Source organism: Plecotus auritus, assembly GCF_963455305.1.
Source record: "Plecotus auritus genome assembly, chromosome: 9".
Taxonomy (NCBI): Eukaryota; Metazoa; Chordata; class Mammalia; order Chiroptera; family Vespertilionidae; genus Plecotus; species Plecotus auritus.
In genome coordinates, this window is record NC_137783.1 from 39,256,054 (window position 1) to 39,279,678 (window position 23,625).

General features: G+C 38.3%; 1 protein-coding gene across 2 annotated transcripts in view; it reads right to left on the reverse strand.

The window, feature by feature from the left end:
• Positions 1-23,625, reverse strand: part of JMJD1C (jumonji domain containing 1C) — a 283,189-nt gene that overhangs the window by 168,031 nt on the left and 91,533 nt on the right. For both annotated transcript variants that reach the window (XM_080687359.1, XM_080687358.1), the window contains exon 2: positions 97-261. Coding sequence is in view for 1 of the 2 variants with exons in the window: in XM_080687358.1 (XP_080543484.1) it covers positions 97-261 (165 nt within the window). In the remaining variant the exon portion in view is untranslated. The remainder of the gene's footprint in view (positions 1-96; positions 262-23,625) is intronic.

A 23,625-nucleotide genomic window follows, 5' to 3' on the forward strand; every position in this document is an offset into this window, starting at 1 on the left:
TTAGGCTTTTGGTAATCAAATAAATCTAAACTTACATTCAATTCTTGTTCTTTTAAACAAAATAAAAATGCTTAATAAAACAAAAAGTGATCTTACCAATGCAGGCCACTGAATCTGCTTGCTCTTTGATCCCTGAGTCTGGCTAGGGTTGTTCCTCCTGGCCCAGATTAAGTGGTATTCCACCAAGAAGGCTGAAAAATCTTCATAAACTCTAACCCACTCTCGTTTATCCCATTCAAGATCATCAAATTCCACATACACCTATGGAAAAGAAAACATAAAATTCCATAAGCAATACAGAATATGATATTTTAAAATATGTATAAGCCATGACATTGAATGAGAAGACATTACCAAATTCATTATTCAAATAAACATTTCTCTTAAAATCATTATTTAAGTAACCTATCCATAACCACATTATAACCCCTTATTACATAAGAATATAAATCATAAGTTTATTAAGAAAAGCAATTTACAAAATGTTGGTCAGTATAGATATCTATTCAAGACATACTAGAGCACTATATAGATACTGATGATTCTAGAAGCAGAGGTCGGAAAACGTTTTCTATAAAGGACCAAACAGTAAACATTTTAGGCTTTGCAAACCATATGGTCTCTGTCACACTACTTACTTCTGACTTTGTAGTATGAAAGCAGTCCTAGACAATATGTAAACAAATGAGCTTGGCTTTGTTCAAATAAAACTTTAATACAAAGACAGGCAGCAGTGCAAAGATAGTTCAAAGCATAAAAATCAATCAATGCAATATACCACATTAACAGAATGAAGAACAAAAACATGATCTTAACTGATACAGGAAAAAAAAAACATTTGACAAGCAACACTTTCATGATTAAAAAACAAACGGCTGCCAAAACCGGTTTGGCTCAGTGGATAGAGCGTCGGCCTGCGGACTGAAGGGTCCCGGGTTCGATACCGGTCAAGGGCATGTACCTTGGTTGCGGGCACATCCCCAGTGGGGGGTGTGCAGGAGGCAGCTGATCAATGTTTCTCTCTCATCAATGTTTCTAGCTCTCTATCCCTCTCCCTTCCTCTCTGTAAGGTATCAATAAAATATATTTAAAAAAAAAAACAAAACAAAAAAACCACGTCAAACTAAGAATAGAAGGAAACAACTTTAATGTAATAAAGATCATACTGAAAAACCCAAAACTAACATCATACTCAATGGTGAAAGACTTAAAGCTTTTCCTCTACACTGGGAACAAGACAAGGATGTTATATTTGGAAAACCAAAACTGACTCTTTTATAACTCACTAGTGGCCCGGTGCACGAAATTCATGCACAGGGTTGGGGGGAGGTGTCCCTCAGCCCGGCCTGCACCCTCTCCAACCTGGGACCCCTCGGGATTGGGATCAGGCCTAAACTGGTAGTCGGACATCACTCTCGCAATCCGGGACTGCTGGCTCCTAACCACTCGCCTGCGTGCCTGCCTGCCTGGTTGCCCCTAAACACTCTGCCTGCCGGCCTGCTCACCCCAACTGCCCCCCCCACCAGCCTGATCACCCCCAACGCCCCCGCCCCCCACCACCGGCCCGACCACTCACAACTGCTGTCCCATCCTGGCCTGATCACCCACAACTGCCCTCCCCTCTTGGCCCTTAACCACCTCTACCTCAGACCCACCACCATGGCTTTGTCCAGAAGAACATCCGGAAGGTCTCCTGGAAGGTCTCCCAGTCTAGTTAGCATATTGCCCTTTTATTAGTATAGATAGAGGCCTGGTGCATGGGAGGGGGCCGGCTGGTTTGCCCTGAAGGGTGTCCCGGATCAGGGTGGGGGTTCCCTTGGGGGGCAGGGCGACCTGGGCGAGGGGCTTGTGGTGGTTTGCAGATCAGTCACGCCCCCATGGGGTGAGGGTCCCCGCTGGGGTGGGCGTGGCCAGCCTGGGTGAGGGGCTGAGGGCTGTTTGCAGGCTGGCCACGCCCCCTAGCAGGGACCCTCACCCCATGGGGGTGTGGTCAGCCTGGGTGAGGGGCTGAGGGCAGTTTGCAGGCCCCTCCCTCGGCAGCCAGCCCAGGCAACCCAAGCCTCCCGTGCGCTCAGGCTGGCTCCGTGTCCCCTGCCCACAGGCCCCTCCTTCAGCTGCTGGCCAGTGCGGGCGGGAAGCTAGGGTCAACCCCGGCAATCGAGGAAGCCAAGCCTCCCACCCACTCCAGCTGGCTCCATGGCCGCAGCCATCTTTGTCGTACTTATTTGCATATTCCATCCTGATTTGCTGTGGGCGTCGCAGAGTGGTGGTCAATTACCATATTTCTCTCTTATTAGTATAGATTCAATCATTCTACCTCCTCTTGGCCCCCATTTACATCCCTTTTCATTCATTCACTAAAATTATCTTGTCATAGAACTGTCTTCCCGATTAGGTTGAGTTACATTGAAGGTAGTCTTACTTTTATCTTTTTCTTCCACCCATCTTTTGCTACATACCTGAAATGTTTCAGTTTCCCTGTATTTAATTCTTGTTTGTACTGGACTCTTTCAAGTTCTTCCGTATGTATGTAACTCCCACGTTAACAAACTTAGCTTTGAACTCCTATAAACAGTTATATGCCACACAGATTATATTACCATATGATCATATACTCTCCTATATTCTTCAAATATAATTATCTTTAAATTATAGGTGCAAATTCATTGAGGGTAGAGCTGTTATAGTGTCCAGTACAGTGATGCACATGTACAAAGTGCTTAATAAATATTAAATATCTTCTGACTCCTGTTATCATGTTCTTTTAAACATGGAGACAAACTGGTAAAAGATACATTTGATTCTGAGATCTTTGTGCTGCTGCTCGTTAGAAAGCTAGATAGATGTGTTTACCTATTAGAACTGGTAAAGATAGGAATATACTGTTCAAGGAGTTAACTTCTGTTTCTAGTTATGAACACAAAGTCAAGCAGGAGCCCAAGTCAAGGCACAAGACTGTCGGCTTCTTCTAAAAATGATCCTTAGGGTTTGAGATGAGGTCTATCTGGTGTTATGCAAAGGTTTCAAACTATACAAATTTCTCCCTCTATTTAAAATTTTGTAAGATTCTCATATTTAATTATTAAGTTGTAGTATAAATGGGCTTCTGGGAACTCCAGAAAAATTGAAATAGACACAATGTTAAGGAAAACCTGAACACTATCCGCTTTGCCCTCATGAACAATTATAATATGGTCTTATTGACAAAATATTTCAGTCAAGAATCTAAAAAGCCAAGGTTTATATACATTTCCCTAACCCAAAGGACATAAATTCAATGTAAAGTCTTCCAAATAGTAAAGACCTACTGCATAATGGAAGACTTACCAATAACAAACAGTCGATGAACACATATTTTGTGTTATGTATATTATATACTGTATTCTTAAATAAAGCAAGTTAGAGAAAAGAAAATATTAAAGTAAAGAAAATAATAAGAGAAAATACATCTATAGTACTTGTTGAAAAAAAAAAAAATCCATGTATGAATGGACTTGAGCAGTTCAAACCCATGCCATTCAAGAGTCAACTGTAGAGGATCCAAGATGGCGGCGTAGGTAAAAACCCAAACTGCTGCCTCACACAACAATTTCAAAACTACAACTAAAAGACAAAATGTCTATCACCCAGAACCACAAGAAAGCTGGCTGAGTGGAATTTCCAAAACTAGAAGGAAAAGAGCACAGAGACATGCACAAGTGCTGAAAAGCTGAGGTTCGGAGGCTCGCGAACTGAGCTGGCGGCGGGCGACTGGAAGCACTGCTTTTTTCAACCCGAAGGGAGACAAGCCCCCGATTACTCCGAACTCCAGTTTCTGAGGAGACGCGGGGGACCCAAACTCCTACGGGGAGAAGCTGGACTGTGCCATCGGATCGGAAAGTGAGGGTGGCTTGCTTGCAGAGCTGCGCGCAGGAATAATTGTTTACTGTACTGAGGCGCGGGATGCGGGGGTGCGGGACGCGGCGACGCGGTAGGAGATGCAGAGCCGGCTTACTGGCAGCCATCGCTGTTTGCCACGCCCTAGCCTAGTGACGCCCTGAGACCCCGTCCCACACAACCTACAAACCCACCCAAGCTCCAAGCAACGGCTTTGGCATATGAATGGCCTGGCCTATCGCAGCTTAACCTAGCAAACTTGCATCCTGGGTCAGACAGCTCCAAAACCTCCAAACCCCAAGCAAAGAGGAGAAAACTGCAGTTCTCGCTGTAGCTCCTGCTGGGTGGCCTCAGACAGTAGCTGACCAGCACCCCATTGGAGATCCAGAAGCCAGTGTACCTAGTGGTCAGTGTGAGACACCAGATTTCAACTCCTCACATCCATAAGTGACACATTCAAGAGGCAGACTCAGTGAGCACCAAAGCCCCACTGAAACAAGTCCTGCACCATAAGCGTGTCTCCAGCACAGTAGTTCTTCCATTACAGACACAGCGGGTCCTCACAGCCAATTGGCCTGGAGGTCAACTCCTCCCAGTGCACCAACAGCAATCAAGGCTTAACTACACCAAGACTTTGCACTCAGCCCACAAAGGGGTGTACCAAAGGTGTCGACCTCAGGTGACTGGGGAGGCTGAGCTACTGGCCCCTATAGGTCACCTACCACACAAAGCCACTCCATCAACACAAGGAAGCAGCAAAATGCGGAGACAAAGAAACATGTCACGAATGAGAGAAATGGAGGAAAGCAAACTACTGGACGACATAGAGTTCAGAACCACATTTATAAGGTTACTCAAGAATCTTCTAAAAACCGCTGAGGAACTTAGTGAGACCTTTAAGGATCTTAATGAGAATGCCAAAAAAAAATGGAAAAGGACCAGTCAGAAATTAAGCATACACTGTCTGAAATAAAGAATATACAGAAACTCAACTGTAGATCAACGTACACCAAGAATCAAACCAAAGATCTGAAATAGGAGGAAACAAAAAACACCCAACCGGAAAAACAAAAAGAAAAAAGAATCCAAAAATATGAAGATAGTGTAAGGAGCCTCTGGGACAACTTTAAGCGCACCAACATCTGAAATTTTGGGGTGCCAGAAGAAGAGAGAGCAAAATATTGAAAACCTATTAGAAGAAATAATGACAGAAAAGTTCCCCCACCTGGTGAAAGAAATAGACTTACAAGTTCAGGAAGCGCACAGAACACCATACAAGAGGAATCCAAAGAGGACCACACCAAGACACATCATAATTAAAATGCCAAGGGCAAAAGACAAAGAGAGAATCTTGAAAGCAGCAAGAGAAAAACGGTTAGTTACCTACAAGGGAGCACCCATACGACTGTCAGCTGATTTCTCCGCAGAAACTATGCAGGCCAGAAGGGAGTGGCAAGAAATATTCAAAGTGATGAACAGCAAGAACCTACAACCAAGGTTACTCTACCCAGCAAAGCTATCATTCAGAGTTGAAGGTCAGATAAAGAGCTTCACAGACAAGAAAAAGGAGTTCATCACCACCAAACCAGGATTACATGAAATGCTGAAGGGTATTCTTTAAGAAGAGGAAGAAGAAGAAAAAGGTAAAGATAAAAATTATGAACAGCAAAATGACATCAAATACATACCTACCAACAAGTGAATCTAAAAATCAAGTGAATAAAAAATCTGAAGAACAGAATGGACTGGTGAATATAATAGAATCAGGGACATAGGAAGGGAGTGGACTGACAATTCTCAGGGGGAAGGGCGTGTGAGAGGTGCGGGAAGCAATTAGACAAAAATCTTACATCTATGGCTGAAGACAGTGGCGGGGGGTAAGGGCATGGGGTGGGGTGGGGAATCAGGTGGAGGGGAGCTATGGGGGCGGGGGGAAAAAAGGAACACCTGTAATAATCTGAACAATAAAGATTTATTAAAAAAATAAATAAATAAAAAGAGTCAACTGTAGATGTGAGGCCCTCAGTAGACTGAGCTGCAGACAGAATTGAAACCTCTTGCTTCAGCAAGATCCTGTTTCTCCAGTATTACCTCAATGAACAGGGAGACCGGTCTATACCCTGAAGAAGTTCGATCCTACGGGACAACAGATCTGCTCGGCCCATCCTGCTCGGTTCTCCCCAGATTACAAATACTCTTGACACCGAATCACCATCAAGAAACGTTTCAAGGTGCTACTGACCCAGTAACTGCACCCTGTACTGTGACGGGCCCTTAAATTTCATGTCTTTCCTGTCACCTGAGACCGCTCTGAGACTTTCCAAAATCAAGCTTTTCAGTCTGTGAGCCTTGAAGCCTTGATCTTTGGAATCTGGTATCATCATAACCTTTGATCATGCTGTGCGAAGCAATCATGGTAGCACCACCTTTAAAGGGAACACGTTTGAGTCTGCTTTTCATATTTTGACTGCCACGTTAAAATTATTTGAAAGAGAAAAAGTCAACTGAAGTATTATGCTAGGCGAAATAAGCCGGACAGAGAAAGATAAGTATCACATGGTCTTATTCATATGTGGAATCTAATGAACCAAATAAACTGATGATCAAAAATAAACCCAGAGACATAGAAGCATGAACAGACTGTTGAACCTCAGAGAGAAGGCGGGGAGGGTGGGTGGGAAGAGATCAACCAATGAACTTGTTGGATACATGCATAACCATGGACACAGACAATAGGCTGATGGAGGGGGGTACAGATGGGAAAAGGTTAATGGGGGGGGGAGGACCTATGTAATACTTTCAACAATAAAGATTTGTAAAAAAATTTAAGCTAAAAAATAATTAAAAAAGAGTCAACTGTAGTTGGAAATCTTATTAGTTACCTTCTGATTATAGGTAATGGCTGATTCATTATTTACTAATAAATTTCCCACTGTGTTTTATACTCAGTGGAAACGTTATAAATGCATAATATATTTAATTTACAATATGCTAAGAGTTTTCACATATTTTGCTCATCCTATATTCAACATAATCTTACAAAGAAAAAAAGATCTGTGTTACTTTAACATATGATAAAATTGTTATCACAGAGGCTAAATTCCAAAGGTTCTTCACATAATACAATTGGGACTAAAATTGAAAATTGTAACACTGATGAGGAGTCTAGGATTCCTTCCACTGCATTTCTTAATGATTCCATTTTTTGAAGAGATATATTACTTGAGCCTGTGTTGCTAACTTTTTAATTAAAACTACCTATCCAGCGCTGGCTGACGTGGCTCATATGTCCCCATTTTCCCTCCCTTTGCCCACCTTCACCCTGCCCTTCCTTCCCTCTGGCCATCACCATTCTGTTGTTCGTGTTATATGAGTTATGCATATATGTTCTTTAATAGAACTCGCGAAAACCTGTCACAGTGATCTCTGCAATAATACCAGTAAAAATCCACCATAATTTCCACTTCTCTGAATTGTGTATCTTTTGCCTTCTTCCTTTAAATAAAATATGGACCTTCTTCAAAGACAGTTTTTTTTTTGCTGGATTCCTCTCAAATTATGACTGTTTTCACTACTATATCCCTTATACTACTGAGCTTAGAGATGGATTAGGTTACCCTTTATTCCTCACTACAAAGTTCATTCTTCTTCCTTGATCATCCATCCTACATGAACCACTCCTTCACTTCCTCGGGTTACAGTTTCTCCATAACTTCAATTTCAAACACTTTACTCCTGGAAACCACTTCCTATGTTTCCAACTTACTTTCTCATATTCTGGCCTCATCAATCACTCAGCCCAACACAGGACCTGCAACTTTTTACTGTTGTGCTAATATACTACAATTCTACAATTAAAAAAAAATACACACACACACACACACACACACACACACATATATATATATATATAAAACACTAGAAAAGCCACTTGCAAAAATGCCAATGAAAATTATCCAAGAGTGGTGTACTAATTTTTCTATAAGCTTTCCCAAATTTTCCAAGTATAGACATGTACATGCTTTAAAATTTGTCTAGTCCTCTGTATTGAGCAATAAATAAAATTGTGACTGTATGTATAAAAGGCACCTGAAAAAAAATGTTTTAGGAATATCTTAATTTCCTATTCCCATCAGAATGAAGAAAATGGATGTGGTAACCCCCCAGGTTTCGGGATTTAATTGTCATGTTGCTCCAAAGTATAAAATAGCTTTCAAGAGCTCCAGCTGTAGACTGGGAAAAATCTCTATACCTATCTATAATCACACAGTGACTCCACTATAAATTAGATTTCTGTTATATTGACAGCATTCAATTTACATTTTTGCAATTTAATGGGTACATTTTAGAGTCTTCCATTTGTTGTAGAGTAAGATATTAAAACCAGAAAAAGGATATCAAACTAGCCCCCTTACTTTCAAACTTTCTATTAGCTTCCCATGGGACTACATTAAGTCTGAACTTAACGCTGGTTGACAAGACCCGAAAGATCTGTTTTCTGCATTCTTCTGATCCTGCTACAATCCCTAGTCCCATATTCTACAGATTGGTACCTTGATTTTTTTCCTATTCCTGAAACATACCATGCTCATTCAGCTCTCATGATAGAAGAGAAGCATAAGATAATTTTTGATTGCACTGATTAGAAACAGGAATAAAATAATGTTTGCAACCTAAAGCAATGTCAAGAGAAAAGGAGAACACCAATCTCTGGAACCCCGTTTTAACTCTTTAAAGAAAAAAGGTCAGTGTCAGGGAGCTGGAAATGCTGTCACCAGCAAACCCAACAAACTGCCTCAGGCTAATATAAGTTGTCCTACTCTCAAATGTACATTACTTATCCAAACTCTATGAACTTTTTAAGAAACTTCACAAATATGCTTCCAAAGAATGTTCTAGACAAGTATCAATTTAGCAAGACCAACAATGAATAAAAGAGTACTGAGAATTATTATTTATAATCTAAGACAGTGAAGGTCTTAAATTCATATGAGAAAGTTATATAAGTGATTCCATAAAGCTATTATAGACTGGTAAAATGGTATTCAATACTCTGAATTATTACTTTCCAGGTCATATACTACAGCACAACGAGCATATTCTCTAGAGTTAGAACACTGAGACTATGAATGAAAAAATTTCTCTGATCCTTAGTTTTCAAATTAGTAAAATAGAGGTAATTAATACTTCAGAGTGTTGTTGTAAGAATTAAACCTGATAATGTAAGAAGAAGACTCAATAAGGTAAGTGACACATGCTGGCTTCACTTTCTTTTTTTCTTTGACCTGAAAGTATAATACACTTCATATACAGAGAAAATGTCTGCCTAGAGATTTGTCACAATGATTAAGATTCCATTATATTAAAATGTTATAAGGAGAAAGGACACATAAAATGCAATTATTCAGAAAAACAACAAATTCAATTTTAAAAGGAAACTGGTCAATTTCATTCTAAAGTGAGGAGGGGGGAGACAAGAATATACATACTAATATTTTTAATCTTCATTTTTTAATTACCCAATATCTAAACCACAGTAATTTTTAAGATATTTAATATTTTGACATAAAGAAATAAAAATGATCTCTTCACATAAAAAAAAATAGAAAAATGAAATTTGCTATTGGAATAATAACATGCCTGTATAATTTATTTTTCAAACAGATAAGAAGAAAAACTAAGTAATGGAGATAGAAGGCATCCAGAAATCCACGAATCCAAGGATGACAACATGATAATTTGGGAAGGAGAATAATCAGAAGTAATAATATTTATAAATATGTAATAGAAATTATCCATATAGAATGTTTTCTTAACATTAAATTTTAAAGTTACATAGATGGAATGAATACATAGCAGTGGAAAGAAAGGTCAACCATGCTATATTTGTTTTAAGTCAATTTTTTAGGAAATTCAACCCAAAATTATAAGACTTTGCTATTTACCAGTTGCAATGATAAAAATCAATATATGATATAGTTCTTGTTCCCAGGGAGACATAAATCTTATTTTAAAAGAATTGCAATAAATATTAGATAGCAATCCTTATAAAAATAATACCATCATACAGCTTTTGATATTTAAGAAGTTTTATGTAATACATGTATGTATATTCTCTCAATTCATTTTTAACTTCTAAATTCTGTCAACACAAACCTACAAAAGTAGATATTAGGTACTTTTTTATAGGTGAGAATGCAAAACCCAGAAAGAAACATTTATCTAACATAGTTAACATTTGGCAGAGCGAGAACTCAAACCTGAGTCAAATTTTATAAAACCACATATAGCTCCAGAAGGAAATACTAATCAATAAGGTGAATCGGAGATCAAGAAAGCTAAAGTTAATTTTTAATTATTTAGATGTCAATAATTCTAATAAGAAATGGGAAGAGATATTCCCTAAGAAAGTATGGACTCCAATAGTAAAATAAATATCAACATTTTATTTCCCAGGACCTGATATACTTTAGGAACTTAATAAATGTGCGTGAACTGAATAAAGGTGATGAATGAGAAACAATATGGCTATATAGTTTCCTCATGTCAGATTTTAAAAGGACATATGGAAGAAGGGCAATGTTAACTAAGAATATTCACAAATTAATATCATAAATCTTATAAGAATATTGTCAGAATAAACTAAACTTTATAAATAATACTAAAGAAAACAATACTAGCCCATTGGCTGCATAAATGTAAGAGGATGAACTAAGAAGAAACAAGAATATTGCATGGGAAAGATGATGTAATGTTAACAGATGCAGAGACAATAAAGAACTACTCACACCTCCTCTTTTGTATCCATCTTCTCCACCAAGGAGAATTGAGTAGAAAACTGGAAAAGGTAGAAGAAACATAGTTATAAAGTAAATGAAGTTGAAATGAGAAAAGAAGACAGTAAGAGAACACCCAGACACTTTTTAAATTAGTTTTTGTCTAATGAGTCTAAATAGTCACAGACCCGAATTAGGCATGCATCTCTCTAACGTAATCTGTAAAACATAATAAGAAAGGAAAACAATTTCTAAAATGTACTGATTCTGGAAATGGGGAAAAATTTTTAAAGAAAATTATATATTAGCCTAGCCAGAGTGCTCAGTGGTTGAGCATCGACCTATGAACAAGGAGGCCAGGGTTCGATTCCCAGTCAGGGCAAATGCCTGGGTTGCGGGCTCAATCCCCAGTGTGGAACATGCAAGGGGCAGCCTATCAATGATTCTCTCTCCTCGTTAATGTTCCTATATCTCCCTCTCCCTTCCTCTATAAAATCAATAAAAATATCTATAATAATAAAAGCATAATATGCTAATTAGACCAGATGACCTTCCGAACGAAGCAGAAATTGTGAGGAAAGCCCAGGCCCCAGGTGCCGGCCAGCTGCCAGAGAGAAACCTGGGTCCCGGAGGGAAGCCAGTGCAGGGAGCCGGGGGAAGGAAGGCCTACTCTTGCACGAATTTTGTGCACTGGGCCTCTACTATATTTAAAAAAGAAAATTATATATTAAGGAAACATAATTTGAGTTTAAAAGGCCCTTGACAATCCATTTATGTCAGTTTATATCTAGAGTATAAAAACTATTATTTGCAATGTGGCTTGTAAGCACTACAAAAGAAAAAGGTTACACCAAGAGGAAATTTTATTTCGCTACAAGTAACCCTAAACTTCCTTTAAAATATATTTTATTGATTTTTTACAGAGAGGAAGGGAGAGGGATAGAGAGTTAGAAACATGGATGAGAGAGAAACATCGATCAGCTGCCTCCTGCACACCCCCTACTGGGGATGTGCCCGCAACCAAGGTACATGCCCTTGACCAGAATCAAACCTGGGACCCTTCAGTCCACAGGCCGATGCTCTATCCACTGAGCCAACCCTGTTAGGGCCTAAACTTTTTCTTTAGCAAGAAATTTATTCTTTTTAGGTATACTAGTGTAACTAATACACTAGCAATTTTAAAAATTATGTTATTGTGGGGAAAGAACTGAAAATATTTTTAGGAAGAAAATGAAAAATATAAGCTCATTAATAATATAGCACACCAGGGTACTCAGCTGGTCAACAACCATAACTTACAGTATTAACCAAGAACTAAAGTAAAACTGATTGAATCTCTTCTAAAGTAATCAATAGGGCTCTATCCTCATTCTTTAATCAAGATAAAAAAGACAGAGTCAACATTAAGAGAATAATTTAACATGTTGGATAATACGATGAAGATTTAAAGAAAATTTCAATAAAGCCCTAGCTGGTTTGGCTCAGTGGATAGAGCACTGACTTGCAGAATGAAGGGTCCCAGGTTCAATTCCAGTCAAGGGCACATGCCCAGGCTGCAGGCTTGATCCCCAGTAGGGCCTGTGCAGGAGACAACTGATCAAATGATCCTCTCTCATCATTGATGTTTCTATCTCTCTCTCCCTCTCCCTTCCTCTCTGAAGTCAATAAAAAAATATATATATAGAAAAAGATTTCAATAGATTAGTAAAATGGGTAGAATAAAACTATATTAAAATATCAGCAATAGCATTGGCAGCTGACTTTGTGCAATAAAAGAAGCTAGAGCTAAAGCTAGAATTTGGCAAAGCTGATGAACACTCCAATTTACAACCGAGAAGCCCCAAAGATTCAAAAATGAGGGGCAAGTAGGGCTAATAGGAAAAACGAGACTAGTCTGTTTCTTTTCCTGGCTTCAGCCTCAAAAGTGCCTCCCCATATAGGACACCTAGCACACAAAGCTACTCTACCAACTCAGGGAAGCAGCAAAAATGCAGAGACAAAGAAACAGATCACAAATGAAAGAAATGGAGGAAAGCAAACGATTGGATATAAAGTTCAAAACCACAGTTATAAGGTTTTTCAAGAATTTCCTAGAAAAGGCCGATAAATTTAGCAAGACCCTCAAGGATATGAAAAAGGACCAACTAGAAATAAAACATAAACTAACTGAAATAAAAAATATTATACAGAGACCTAACAGCAGACTAGAGGAATGCAAGAATCAAGTCAAAGATTTGAAATACAAAGAAGCAAAAAACACTCAACCGGAAAAGCAAAAAGAATCCAAAAATTTGAAGATAGTGTAAGGAGCCTCTGGGACAACTTCAAGCGTACCAACATCAGAATTATGGGGTGCCAGAAGAAGAGAGAGAGCAAGATACTGAAAACCTATGTGAAGAAATAATGACCGAAAACTTCCCCCACCTGGTGAAAGAAACAGAATTACAAGTCCAGGAAGTGCACAGAACCCCAAACAAAAGGAATCCAAAGAGGACCACACCAAGACACATCATAATTAAAATGCCAAGAGCAAAAGACAAAGAGAGAATATTAAAAGCAGCAAGAGAAAAACAGTTAGTTACCTACAAGGGAACAGCATACGACTGTCAGCTGATTTCTCAACAGAAACTATGCAGGCCAGATGGGAGTGGCAAGAAATATTCAAAGTGATGAATAGCAAGAACCTACAACCAAGATTACTCTACCCAGCAAAGCTATCATTCAGAAATGAAGGGCAGATAAAGAGCTTCACAGATAAGAAAAAGCTAAAGGAGTTCATCACCACCAAACCAGTATTATATGAAATGCTGAAAGGTATTCTTTAAGAAGAGGAAGAAGAAAAAGGTAAAGATAAAAATTATGAACAACAAATACATGTCTATCAAAAAGTGAATCTAAAAATCAAGTGAATTAAAAATGTGATGAACAGAATAAACTGGTGAATATAATAGAATCAGGGACATAGAAAGGGAGCGGACTGACAATTCTCAGGGGGAAAGGTGTGTGGGGGGTGCGGGAAGAGACTGGATAAAAATAGTACACCTATGGATGAGGACAGTGGTGGGGAGGTAAGGACAGAGGGTGGGGTGGGAACCAGGTGGAGGGGAGCTATGGGGGGCAAAAAGAGGAACAATTGTAATAATCTAAACAATAAACATTTATTAAATTAAAAAAAAAAAGTGCCTCCCACTTTGGCAGAAAATGTGTTTTTTCTTCCTCATCCCTAGAAAAGGTTATCTTTGGGTCTCTGGATCAGGGAGCATATTGAAGCAAGCTGAAGGCAGACATTACTACTGAATCAGTGGATTAAGTGCAAAGTTTACATAATGAAATGATGTTGAAAACCAACACCTTTCTCCCACTTCTAAGTCTATTTTTACCTCGTTGGGTGAAACTTTTGAGAATTAAGGAAAAAGACTAGCAGATTTCTCTGGGAAACCTGACCAGTTTACAATAAAAGGCAACTAAATACACAGACATTAGGTGTTCCCCAAAGAAATGACCTGATCTCTAAACAGACAAGACTATAGCCAACAAACCCTGCCCACATGCTCAGAGCTCCCAATGTGCTTTTAAATATGAATAGTCAGAATCATCAGATATTTCCTGCAAGTAAAACATCAAATATAAAACAGACAAAATAACACAGATAAAAAAAGTGACTTCAAAGAAAACAAGACTCTGAAAAGAGAAGAAAACATACCAAAATACTAATATAATATTCCCAATAAGAGAAACATAATCAAAACACAGAAACAGGATGCTATAAAAAAAACTATCTGGAAAACAAAAAAGTTTTATAAAATTAAACTTTAATAGGAAAAAATGAAAAATGCAATAGAAGCTTTAGAATATTAAGTTAAAAAATTTTTTCCACTAGAACAAAAAGAATGTGAATGAGAAAAAATAAAAAGAGGACGACCATCATGGTCTCATACCAATACAAAAGTTCCAGAAAGAGAAAAATAATTAAAAATTAGAAAAGTGAATAAACAATTCAAAAAAAATTTCCTAGAACCTAAACTCAAAGTTCCCAGATTGAAAAGCAACTCCTCAAGAGCTAATAAGCACCATGGATGAAAACAGATATACATCTAGGAATGTCATTGTGAAATTTCCAAGCACAAAGAACAGAAAAGATTCCACATGATTCTTTCAGATGACAGATCAAAAAGCAGAATGGCATGATTTTTCAAAAGCAAAACCAGAATCTGGAAAACATTAGATCAATACTTTCAAAATTCTTACGAAAAATAATTTCCAATCTCTAACCCGGAATTCTATAACCAGTCAGAAATAAGTCAAGTTTAAGAGTAGAATATAGATACTTTCAGATGAACAAGCATCAAAACATGTCCACACGGGCAGTCCTTTTCAAAGAAATTACTGGAAGATATATTCCACCAACAATACAAGAGACTATGTAAACCAAAATATGGAATCTAGGAAAAGAGTTAAATAAAAAAGACAAGGGAATCACCAGGATGATGGCAAAATAAGACCACAAGAGGTCTTGGAGTATCCAGATATAAAAGCCCCAGATACTAAAGATTAAGATAAAATTGCCAGGTTACTTAATATACATAGTTGAGTGTACTGAGAGAATTTTACATAACTTGTGGAGTATCTGATTAAATCTGTGACGAGTACACAGAACACTAAATAAAGGGAGGAAATGCAAAGCAATTATTAACTCCCCCCAAAATAAAATTATTTTTCAAGAAATTAAAAGTCAGCATATAGGCAACCAAAAATACTGTTTATATAGTCACGATAATATAAACATTAGGTACCCATTTAACCAAAACTGAAATATATTGTAAGCACATATGGAGGAATATCAGTTTATCAGGTTTTTACATTTTTATCTACTCTTGTTTGTTTTTATGTTCTGTCTTTCCTACCACGCATTAATATAAAAAAAAATCACTAAAGTTTAATAAGTATCATTAGCATTTCAAAAGCATGGTCATTGAGGAACCACTGTAAACCCTTGATTTTTCAGACCTCGATTTAACAAACTTCGGATTTAATGGACAAAATTTCTGGTCTGTATGTCTTATGTGAAAATTAACATCCTGTTAATTTTAAAATGCTTTTAAACAATATTTGTTTATAATTACAGTAACTGGTTATTTATTATTATTAATTCACTTGTTATTTTGAATACATTTTAGCAAATAGGCAATATGTTGGGGAAAAAACACTAGTAATTTTGCCAACTAGATATTACATATCTACACTATAGTCTATAGATTTAAATCCAATGGTAAACAATGTTCAGTGAATGATTAGCACATGATCATTCAGTATCACTTGAGGTAACTGGTTCTGTTGTCATGTGGAATGACTGTAGCAGTTTTAACTCCGGCCGGCCTATGTTTCCACATGTGTTAAGCCACACCCTAGCCATGTACAATTGTTTACTCACAGTGATTGGTGAATGCACAAATTTACTAGACCTATTCAGTATAAATTTTAAGTTACAGTAATACATATTGAAAACTTTTCTACAAAATTAAATATTTCATGCATAATTTTAATTACACAAACATGTCTACATAATTAAAAATAGGTAAACTAATTTGTCAATTTTTAACATACACATTCAGAAAACCAACTTCATTATATAATTGATTTTTGGTTTTAAGGGGCACTCCTCGCCCAAATTAGTCTGTTATATAGAGGTTTTACTGCACTTGTAACTGACACCTTGTTACATACAAAAATACTATGTACAAAAAGGAAGACCTATGTAATAATAAAAAATTTTTTAAAAGAAAAAAAATATATACAGAAAGTTCTAAGAGAATAGACCATGTTGGGGATGCTTAGCAACACAGTACCTAGCACACAAGTCCTCAATAAGCATTGTTTGAATAAATGAAAAAAGTATTCACATAAAAGCTCTGTACAATATATACATATGCAAGACTATGTGAAATTGATTCGCATTTATGATAAACCACTCCAAGCATTGTGATAGAATTTCATTAAAATTAGTATTTATAAAAAAAACTTTTATCGTCTGGCAATATTCAAAGGTCTCAGACCCTTTTGTGACTGCCTGAAAGCACTGTCAATTAACTATCAGAGAAACCAATAAATAATAAGATGCTAGGTACTCCCAATTTTAAATATTTTAAGCATTTATAGTAGTCAATGACCTCCAAATGCCATGACATATAACGATATGTTATTTCACCTAGTCACAAATTTAATTACATGTACTTTATGGCTTTTGAAAAGATAAAATAATTAGGTAAATGAACTTGGTTGAACAAAAAACATCCACAGTGCAACACAACTATGGATTTCTCCTAAAACAACATTTCTTCACAACTTTTCTTAAAATCTCAATTAGTCTAACATAAGCTAACATTTGTAAAGAAAAGTTAATGTTCATGAAGAAAATGAAAAGTGAAGAATGAAATTGATTATTTGTGAATATGGGGAGCACTGCAAATACCAAGGGCCATATTAAGAAATGGAAATATCTATATATATATAAAAGGCTAAGTGACCTACCGTCCATCCGTCCGACCAACCAGCCGGTACACATGACGTGCACTGGCAATTTAAAAATAAATATTCACTTGCGCATGAGCGATACATAAAAAGCTCTCGCTGGCGCCAATTGCATGTGATGCCAGAATGCAAATGAAGACCAACTATTGGCACAATGTACCTCTGAAGCTGAAAGAAAGTGGCATCATCAAAAGAATATGTCTGAAGACCAACTACTGGCACAACATACCTCTGAAGCTGAAAGAAAGCGGCAGTGTTGACAGAATATATCTGAAGACCAACTATTGGCACAATGTATCTGAAGCCAAAAGAAAGAAGTCGGCATTGTTGACAGAGGATGTCTGAAGAATAGTCATTGACAAGTACTACCAATACTGGTAGAAACTGCCTTCATAGCAAAAATGAGGATGCAATTATTGAACATAGTTGTGGTGGAATGACTGTTATATGTCAATTTTGCCTACCACTAAATTTCTCTGATGATACTCAGGCCCTGGCCAGTGTGGTTCAGTTGGTTGAGCATTGTCCCATGCACCAAAAGGTTACGGTTCCATTGCCAGTCAGGGTACATACCCGGGTTGCAGGTTTTCAATTCCCAGTCAGGTGAGTATGGGAGGCAACTGAATGATGTTTCTCTCCCCCATCCTCTTTCTCTCTCAAATCAATAAAAACATTTTAAAAAATAGATACTTAGGTTTAAAACTTTTTGACTTTCAAATTCTGGGACAAATACTTGTAACAATCATTTCCTGCTTTAAAAATATCCCCTTTCAGGTTTTTATAACCCTGGATTCTGTTGGTTCCACACCTGCTACTTAATGATCTCATTTCCTATCCCTACTTAGATGTATTCCTACTCAAGGCCTTAATGTTCCCAAATTCTCTAAATTCAGAGAAATCATACTGTTATATTGCTTAAACTATGCTCTTTGTCACTTCTCAAAATCTTAAATGAAACAGATACTCAAAATATGTTAAGGTAGCCCAGCTGGTGTGGCTTAGTGGCTGAGCATCAACCTATGAACCAGGAGGTCACAGTTCGATTCCCGGTCAGGGCACATGCCCAGGTTGTGGGCTCAATCCCCAGTTGGGGGTGTGCAAGAAGCAGCCAATCAATGATTCTCTCTCATCATTGATGTTTCTACCTCTCACTCCCTCTCCCTTCCTCTCTGAAATCAATAAAAATATATTTTAAAAAATATGTTGAAGTAATAACATTCTCATCCAACCTTTTGTTGTTTATTCTTAATGATACAGCTCCATCTAATAGTGTTTCATCTTCATCTCAAACAATGTACAAAACACATCATCTTCCCCTAACGAGCTCTCCTTTTCTCACATTCCTTATGTACCAAAAGGAATATTTTCTGTTTTCCTAGTGCAATCCTTGGGAATTTTCCCCTTTAATCATTCTTTTTTACTTACATCTCAGTCCTGTCTTCATAATCAGGCCCTACTTCATTCACATTCCTCATTACTGTCCTGTACTTTTTACTACCAATATCCTAGCTCAGTTCTTACTTACCTTACTTATACAGTAAAATAGCACTGATAAGGGGCAGTAAACGTTTAGATACTGTTCCACACTTAACAGTTGTGTGAACTTGGGAAATTATGTAACTTTTCTATGCTTCACTTTCCTTACCAGTGTAAAGGGGTTATATAGTTTTTGTGAGGATTGAATAAATTAACATATATAATTCAATATTGTGCCTCACATATAGTAAGCCCTGTGTAAGCCTAAATGTTTCAAACTATTCTCTCTGCCTCCAATCACTGCCCACCCCCAGCCCAGCTTACCTACTACTGACAGACTAATTTTCTTAGAACACTTTTGTCTTCCCATTTCATTCATGTAAGCTATAATGACTCCTTCTGAATCAAGATCAAACTTCTAAGTCTCACATTTATAGCTTTCCATTACCTAGTCCAGGAGTCAGCAAAATATAGCCCACAAGCCAATCACCTGTTTTTGTATATAAACTCTTAATGAAACACAGCCACCTTCATTAATTTATGCATTGTCTATGATGCTTTCTCCCTCTGTTATCAGAGTTGAGCAACAGTGGCATAGTCCATAATGCCCACAAAACATCAAATGTTTACTAATTAGATTCTTTACATAAAATGTTTGCTGATCCCAGAACTAGTTCAGTCTCTTATCTGTACTATCCCATATATATATTCAAGCATGTCTAAAATAAAACTCATCTCTTTTTTTGTATATTTGCTCCTCTCAAATTCCTTATACAGTATTATTAATATTTAAAAATATTTATTGAAAAATTATCACATGCAACACACTACTCTAGTAACTGGGTAGATAGCAAGGGACAAAAAGAAAGCCCCAACTCTCATAAAGCATATCTGCTTTTGGAGGGCAATAAACCAAATATTTAAAAAATCATACAAATAAATACATGTCAGTTGGTAATAAGTACTTTGAAGAAAATCAGAGTTGTCTAGGATAACAGAATGACAGAAGACTAGGGTGCTATTTTACTTTTATTTATTTTTTGGTATATTATCTCTATTTTTATATATACATACTTATTTCTTGGTTAATATAATTTTGTTTTTTCCATAACCATTTATCCCCCCATACCCTCTTTATCTCCATCCCTTCCAAACACCATGTGTCCATGAGTTTTTTTCTTTTTTTTATTCTTTTTTTTTGCTCAATCCCTCCATCTCTACCCCAAACAGAGCTGTCTGCCTGGTATGAGTGAGCCTCTATTTTGCTTGTTAGTTCAATTTGTTCATTCAATTCTAATGAGTGAAACTGTAAGTACCATGCTGGTTTTTGTTGTTATTAAACCTCACCCAAGGATATTTTTTCTACTAATTTTTAGAGAGAGTAGAAGCAAAGGAGGGAGAAAAAGAGAAAGGGGGAGGAGAAATGGAGGGAGAAAGGGAGGTAGATAAAAGATAAAGAGAAACATCAATGAGAGAGACACACATCAACTGGTTGCCTCCCACTTTATTCTTTGCTCTCAAGATCACTGCTATTCAGGGTCTTTATGGTTCCATATAAATCTTTGGAGTATTTGTTCTAGTTCTGTGAAATATGCCATTGGTATCATAGACAGGAATTGTGCTGAATCTGTAGATTGCTATTGTGAATGTGATTGCTTTTTTAGTTTCCCTTTCTGATAGTTCATTATCCTATCTAATAAAAGAGTAATATGCAAATTAACATCACTCTGCTACACCCACAAGCCACGCCCACGAGCCAATCAGGAGGGAATATGCAAATAAACCCAACCAAGATGGCTACGGCCACAGAGAGCAGGAGGGAGGCTTGGGTTTCCCCGGCAATGGAGGAAGCCAAGCTTTCCGCCTGCCCTTGCCGGCCCAGCCCTCCACTCAAGGCTACAAAGTTTCAATGATAGAAGATACATAAATCCAAACAGAAATGGCAGCAGCCACGGAGCTGGAAAGAGCAGGAGGCCAGGGTTGCCCGCGGCGATGGAGGAAGCCAAGCTTCTGCAGCCCTGGCCAGCCCAGGCCTCTGCTTAAGGCTACAAAGTTTCAATTATAGAAGATACATAAATCCCAACAAAAATGGCTGCCGCCATGGAGTAAGCAGAAGGCTTGGCTCCGCTCCAGGCTACAAAGTTTCAATTGTAGAAGATAAATAAACCCCAGATACCAGGGCCTCTGCTTGGGTCGCCGGGGGGCGTGGCCGGCCTGCAAACCACCACAGGCCCCTCAGCCAGGCCACCCCATGCCCCAAGGGAACTCCCACCCTGATCTGGAACACCCTTCAGGGCAAACCAGCTGGCCCCCACCCGTGCACCAGGCCTCCATCCTATCTAATAAAAGCGTAATATGCAAATTGACCATCACTCCAATACACAAGATGGCTGCCCCCATGTGGTCAAAGATCCTGCCCCCATGTGGACACAAGATGGCCACCACAAGATGGCCAGCAAGGGAGGGCAGTTGCGAGGGAACGGCCTGCAAGAGAGGGCAGTTGTGGGCGATCAGGCCAGCAGGGAAGGGCAGTTAGGGGTGACCAAGCGGGCAGAGGAGGGAAGTTGGGGGCGACCAGGCCTGCAGGGAAAGGCAGTTGGGAGGGACCCAGGCCTGCAGGGGAGAGCAGTTGGGGGGGGGAGGGACCAGGGCTGCAGGGGAGGGCACTTAGCGGTGACCAGGCCTGCATGGGAGGGCAGTTGGGGGGGACCCAGGCCTGCAGAGGAGGGCAGTTAGGGGCAAACAGGCTGGCAGGGGAGTGGTTAGGGGGTATTCAGGCTGGCAGGCAGAAGCGGTTAGGGGCAATCAGGAAGGCAGGCAGGCGAGCAGTTGGGAGCCAGCAGTCCTGGATTGTGAGAGGGATGTCCGACTGCCCGTTTAGGCCCGATCCCAGTGGGATCGGGCCTAAACGGGCAGTCGGACATCCCTCGAGGGGTCCCAGATCGAAGAGGGTGCAGGCTGGGCTGAGGGACACCCCCCTCCCTGTGCACGAATTTCGTGCACCAGGCCTCTAGTCCTATATAATAAAAGCGTAATATGCAAATTGTCCCCTCAACCAGGAGTTATCCGGGAGAAGGGAGGGAGACCCCGGCCAGAGGCAGCGGCAGGCGGCCAGGGGAAGGGAGGGAGTACCCGGCCGGCTGCTGCTAGGGACCCTACCAGCACACAAAATTCATGCACTGGGCCTCTAGTTAATGTATAAAAATGCAACTAATTTCTGGATATTTATTTTGTATCCTGCTACGTTACTGAATTCATTTATCACTTCTAGTAGTTTTTTGGTAGAATCTTTAGGGTTCTTTATAAAGAGTATCATGTCATCGGCAAATAATGACAGTTTTACTTCTTCCTTTCCAATTTGGATACCTTTTACTTCTTGTCTGATTGTTGTGACTAGGACTTCCAGTGCCATGTTGAATAAGAGTGGTGAATGTGCACAACCCTGTTTTGTTCACGATCTTAAGGGGAACACTTGTAGTTTTTGCCCATTGAGTATGATGCTGGCTGTGGGTTTGTCATATATGGCATTTATTACATTGAGGTATGTTCCCTGTATTCACACTTTTGCTGAAAGTTTGATCATTAATGGGTGCTGGATTTTATAAAATGCTTTTTCTGCATCTATTGATATGACCCTGTGGTTTTTATTCTTCACTTTGTTTATGTAGTGTATCATGTTTATTGTTTTGTGGATATTGTACCAAACTTGCATCCCCAGAATAAATCCCACTAAATCATAGCATATCATCTTTTTAATGTATTCCTGGATCTGGTTTGTTAATACTTTGTTGAAGATTTTAGAATCTATATTTATCAGGGATATTAGCCTATACTTTTCTTTGTCATGCCTTTGTCTGGTTTTGGAATTAGGGTAATTCTGGCTTTATAAAATGAACTTCCCTCCTCTTTTTTTAGAATAGTTTGAGAAGGATAGGTGTTACGTCTTTGAATGTTTGATAAAATTCACTTGCAAACCTATCTGATCCAGTGTTTTTGTTTGTTGGGAATTTTTTTTATTACTGATTCAATTTCACTATTTGTAATCTGTCTATTCAGATTCTCTGATTATTCCCGATTGAGTTTTTGAACACTGTATATTTCGAGGATTGACCATTTCATTTCAATTGTCCAATTTGTTGTTCACAATATTTTCTTACAGTCCTTTGTATTTCTTTGGTGTCAGTTGTTACTTCTCTTTCATTTCTGATTTATTTGGGTCCTATTATTTTTTATGAGTCTGGTTAAAGGTCTGTCAATTTTGATGATCTTTTCAAAGAAGCAACTCTTGGTTTCATTGATCTTTTTTTGGATTGCTTTTTAAAACTCTATTTCATTTTTTTCTGCTCTGGTCTTATTATTTCCTTCCTTCTACTCATTCTGGTTTTTGTTGTTCTTTTTCAAGTTCCTTTACATGTAAAGTTTGATTATTTATTTCAGCTTTTCTTGTTTATTGAGATAGAACCGTAATGCTATGAATTTCTCTCTTAGGAATGCTTTCCCTGTGTCCCCACAGATTTTAGTTTGCTGTGTTCTCATTTTCATTTGTTTCAAGGTATCTTTTGATTTCTTCCTTGATCTCATTGTTAACCCATTCATTGTTTAGTAACATGTTATTTAGCCCTATGTCTTTGTGTGTTTTCAGTTTTCTTCTTGTGATTGATTTCAAGTTTCATAGCATTACGGTCAGAGGAGATGCTGAATATGATTTTATTTTCCTAAATTTATTGAGACCTGTTTTGTGTCCTAACATGTGATCTATCCTAGAACATGTCCCATGGGCACTTGAAAAGAATGTACACTCTGCTGCTTTGGGGTGAAATGCTCTGAAAATATCAATTAAATTTATTTGATCTAGTGTGTCATTTAACACTACCATCTCCTTGTTGATTTTCTGTCTGGAAGATATATCCATTGATAGTTAATGGGGTGTTAAAATCCCCTAATATAATGAATGGCATTACTGCCAATC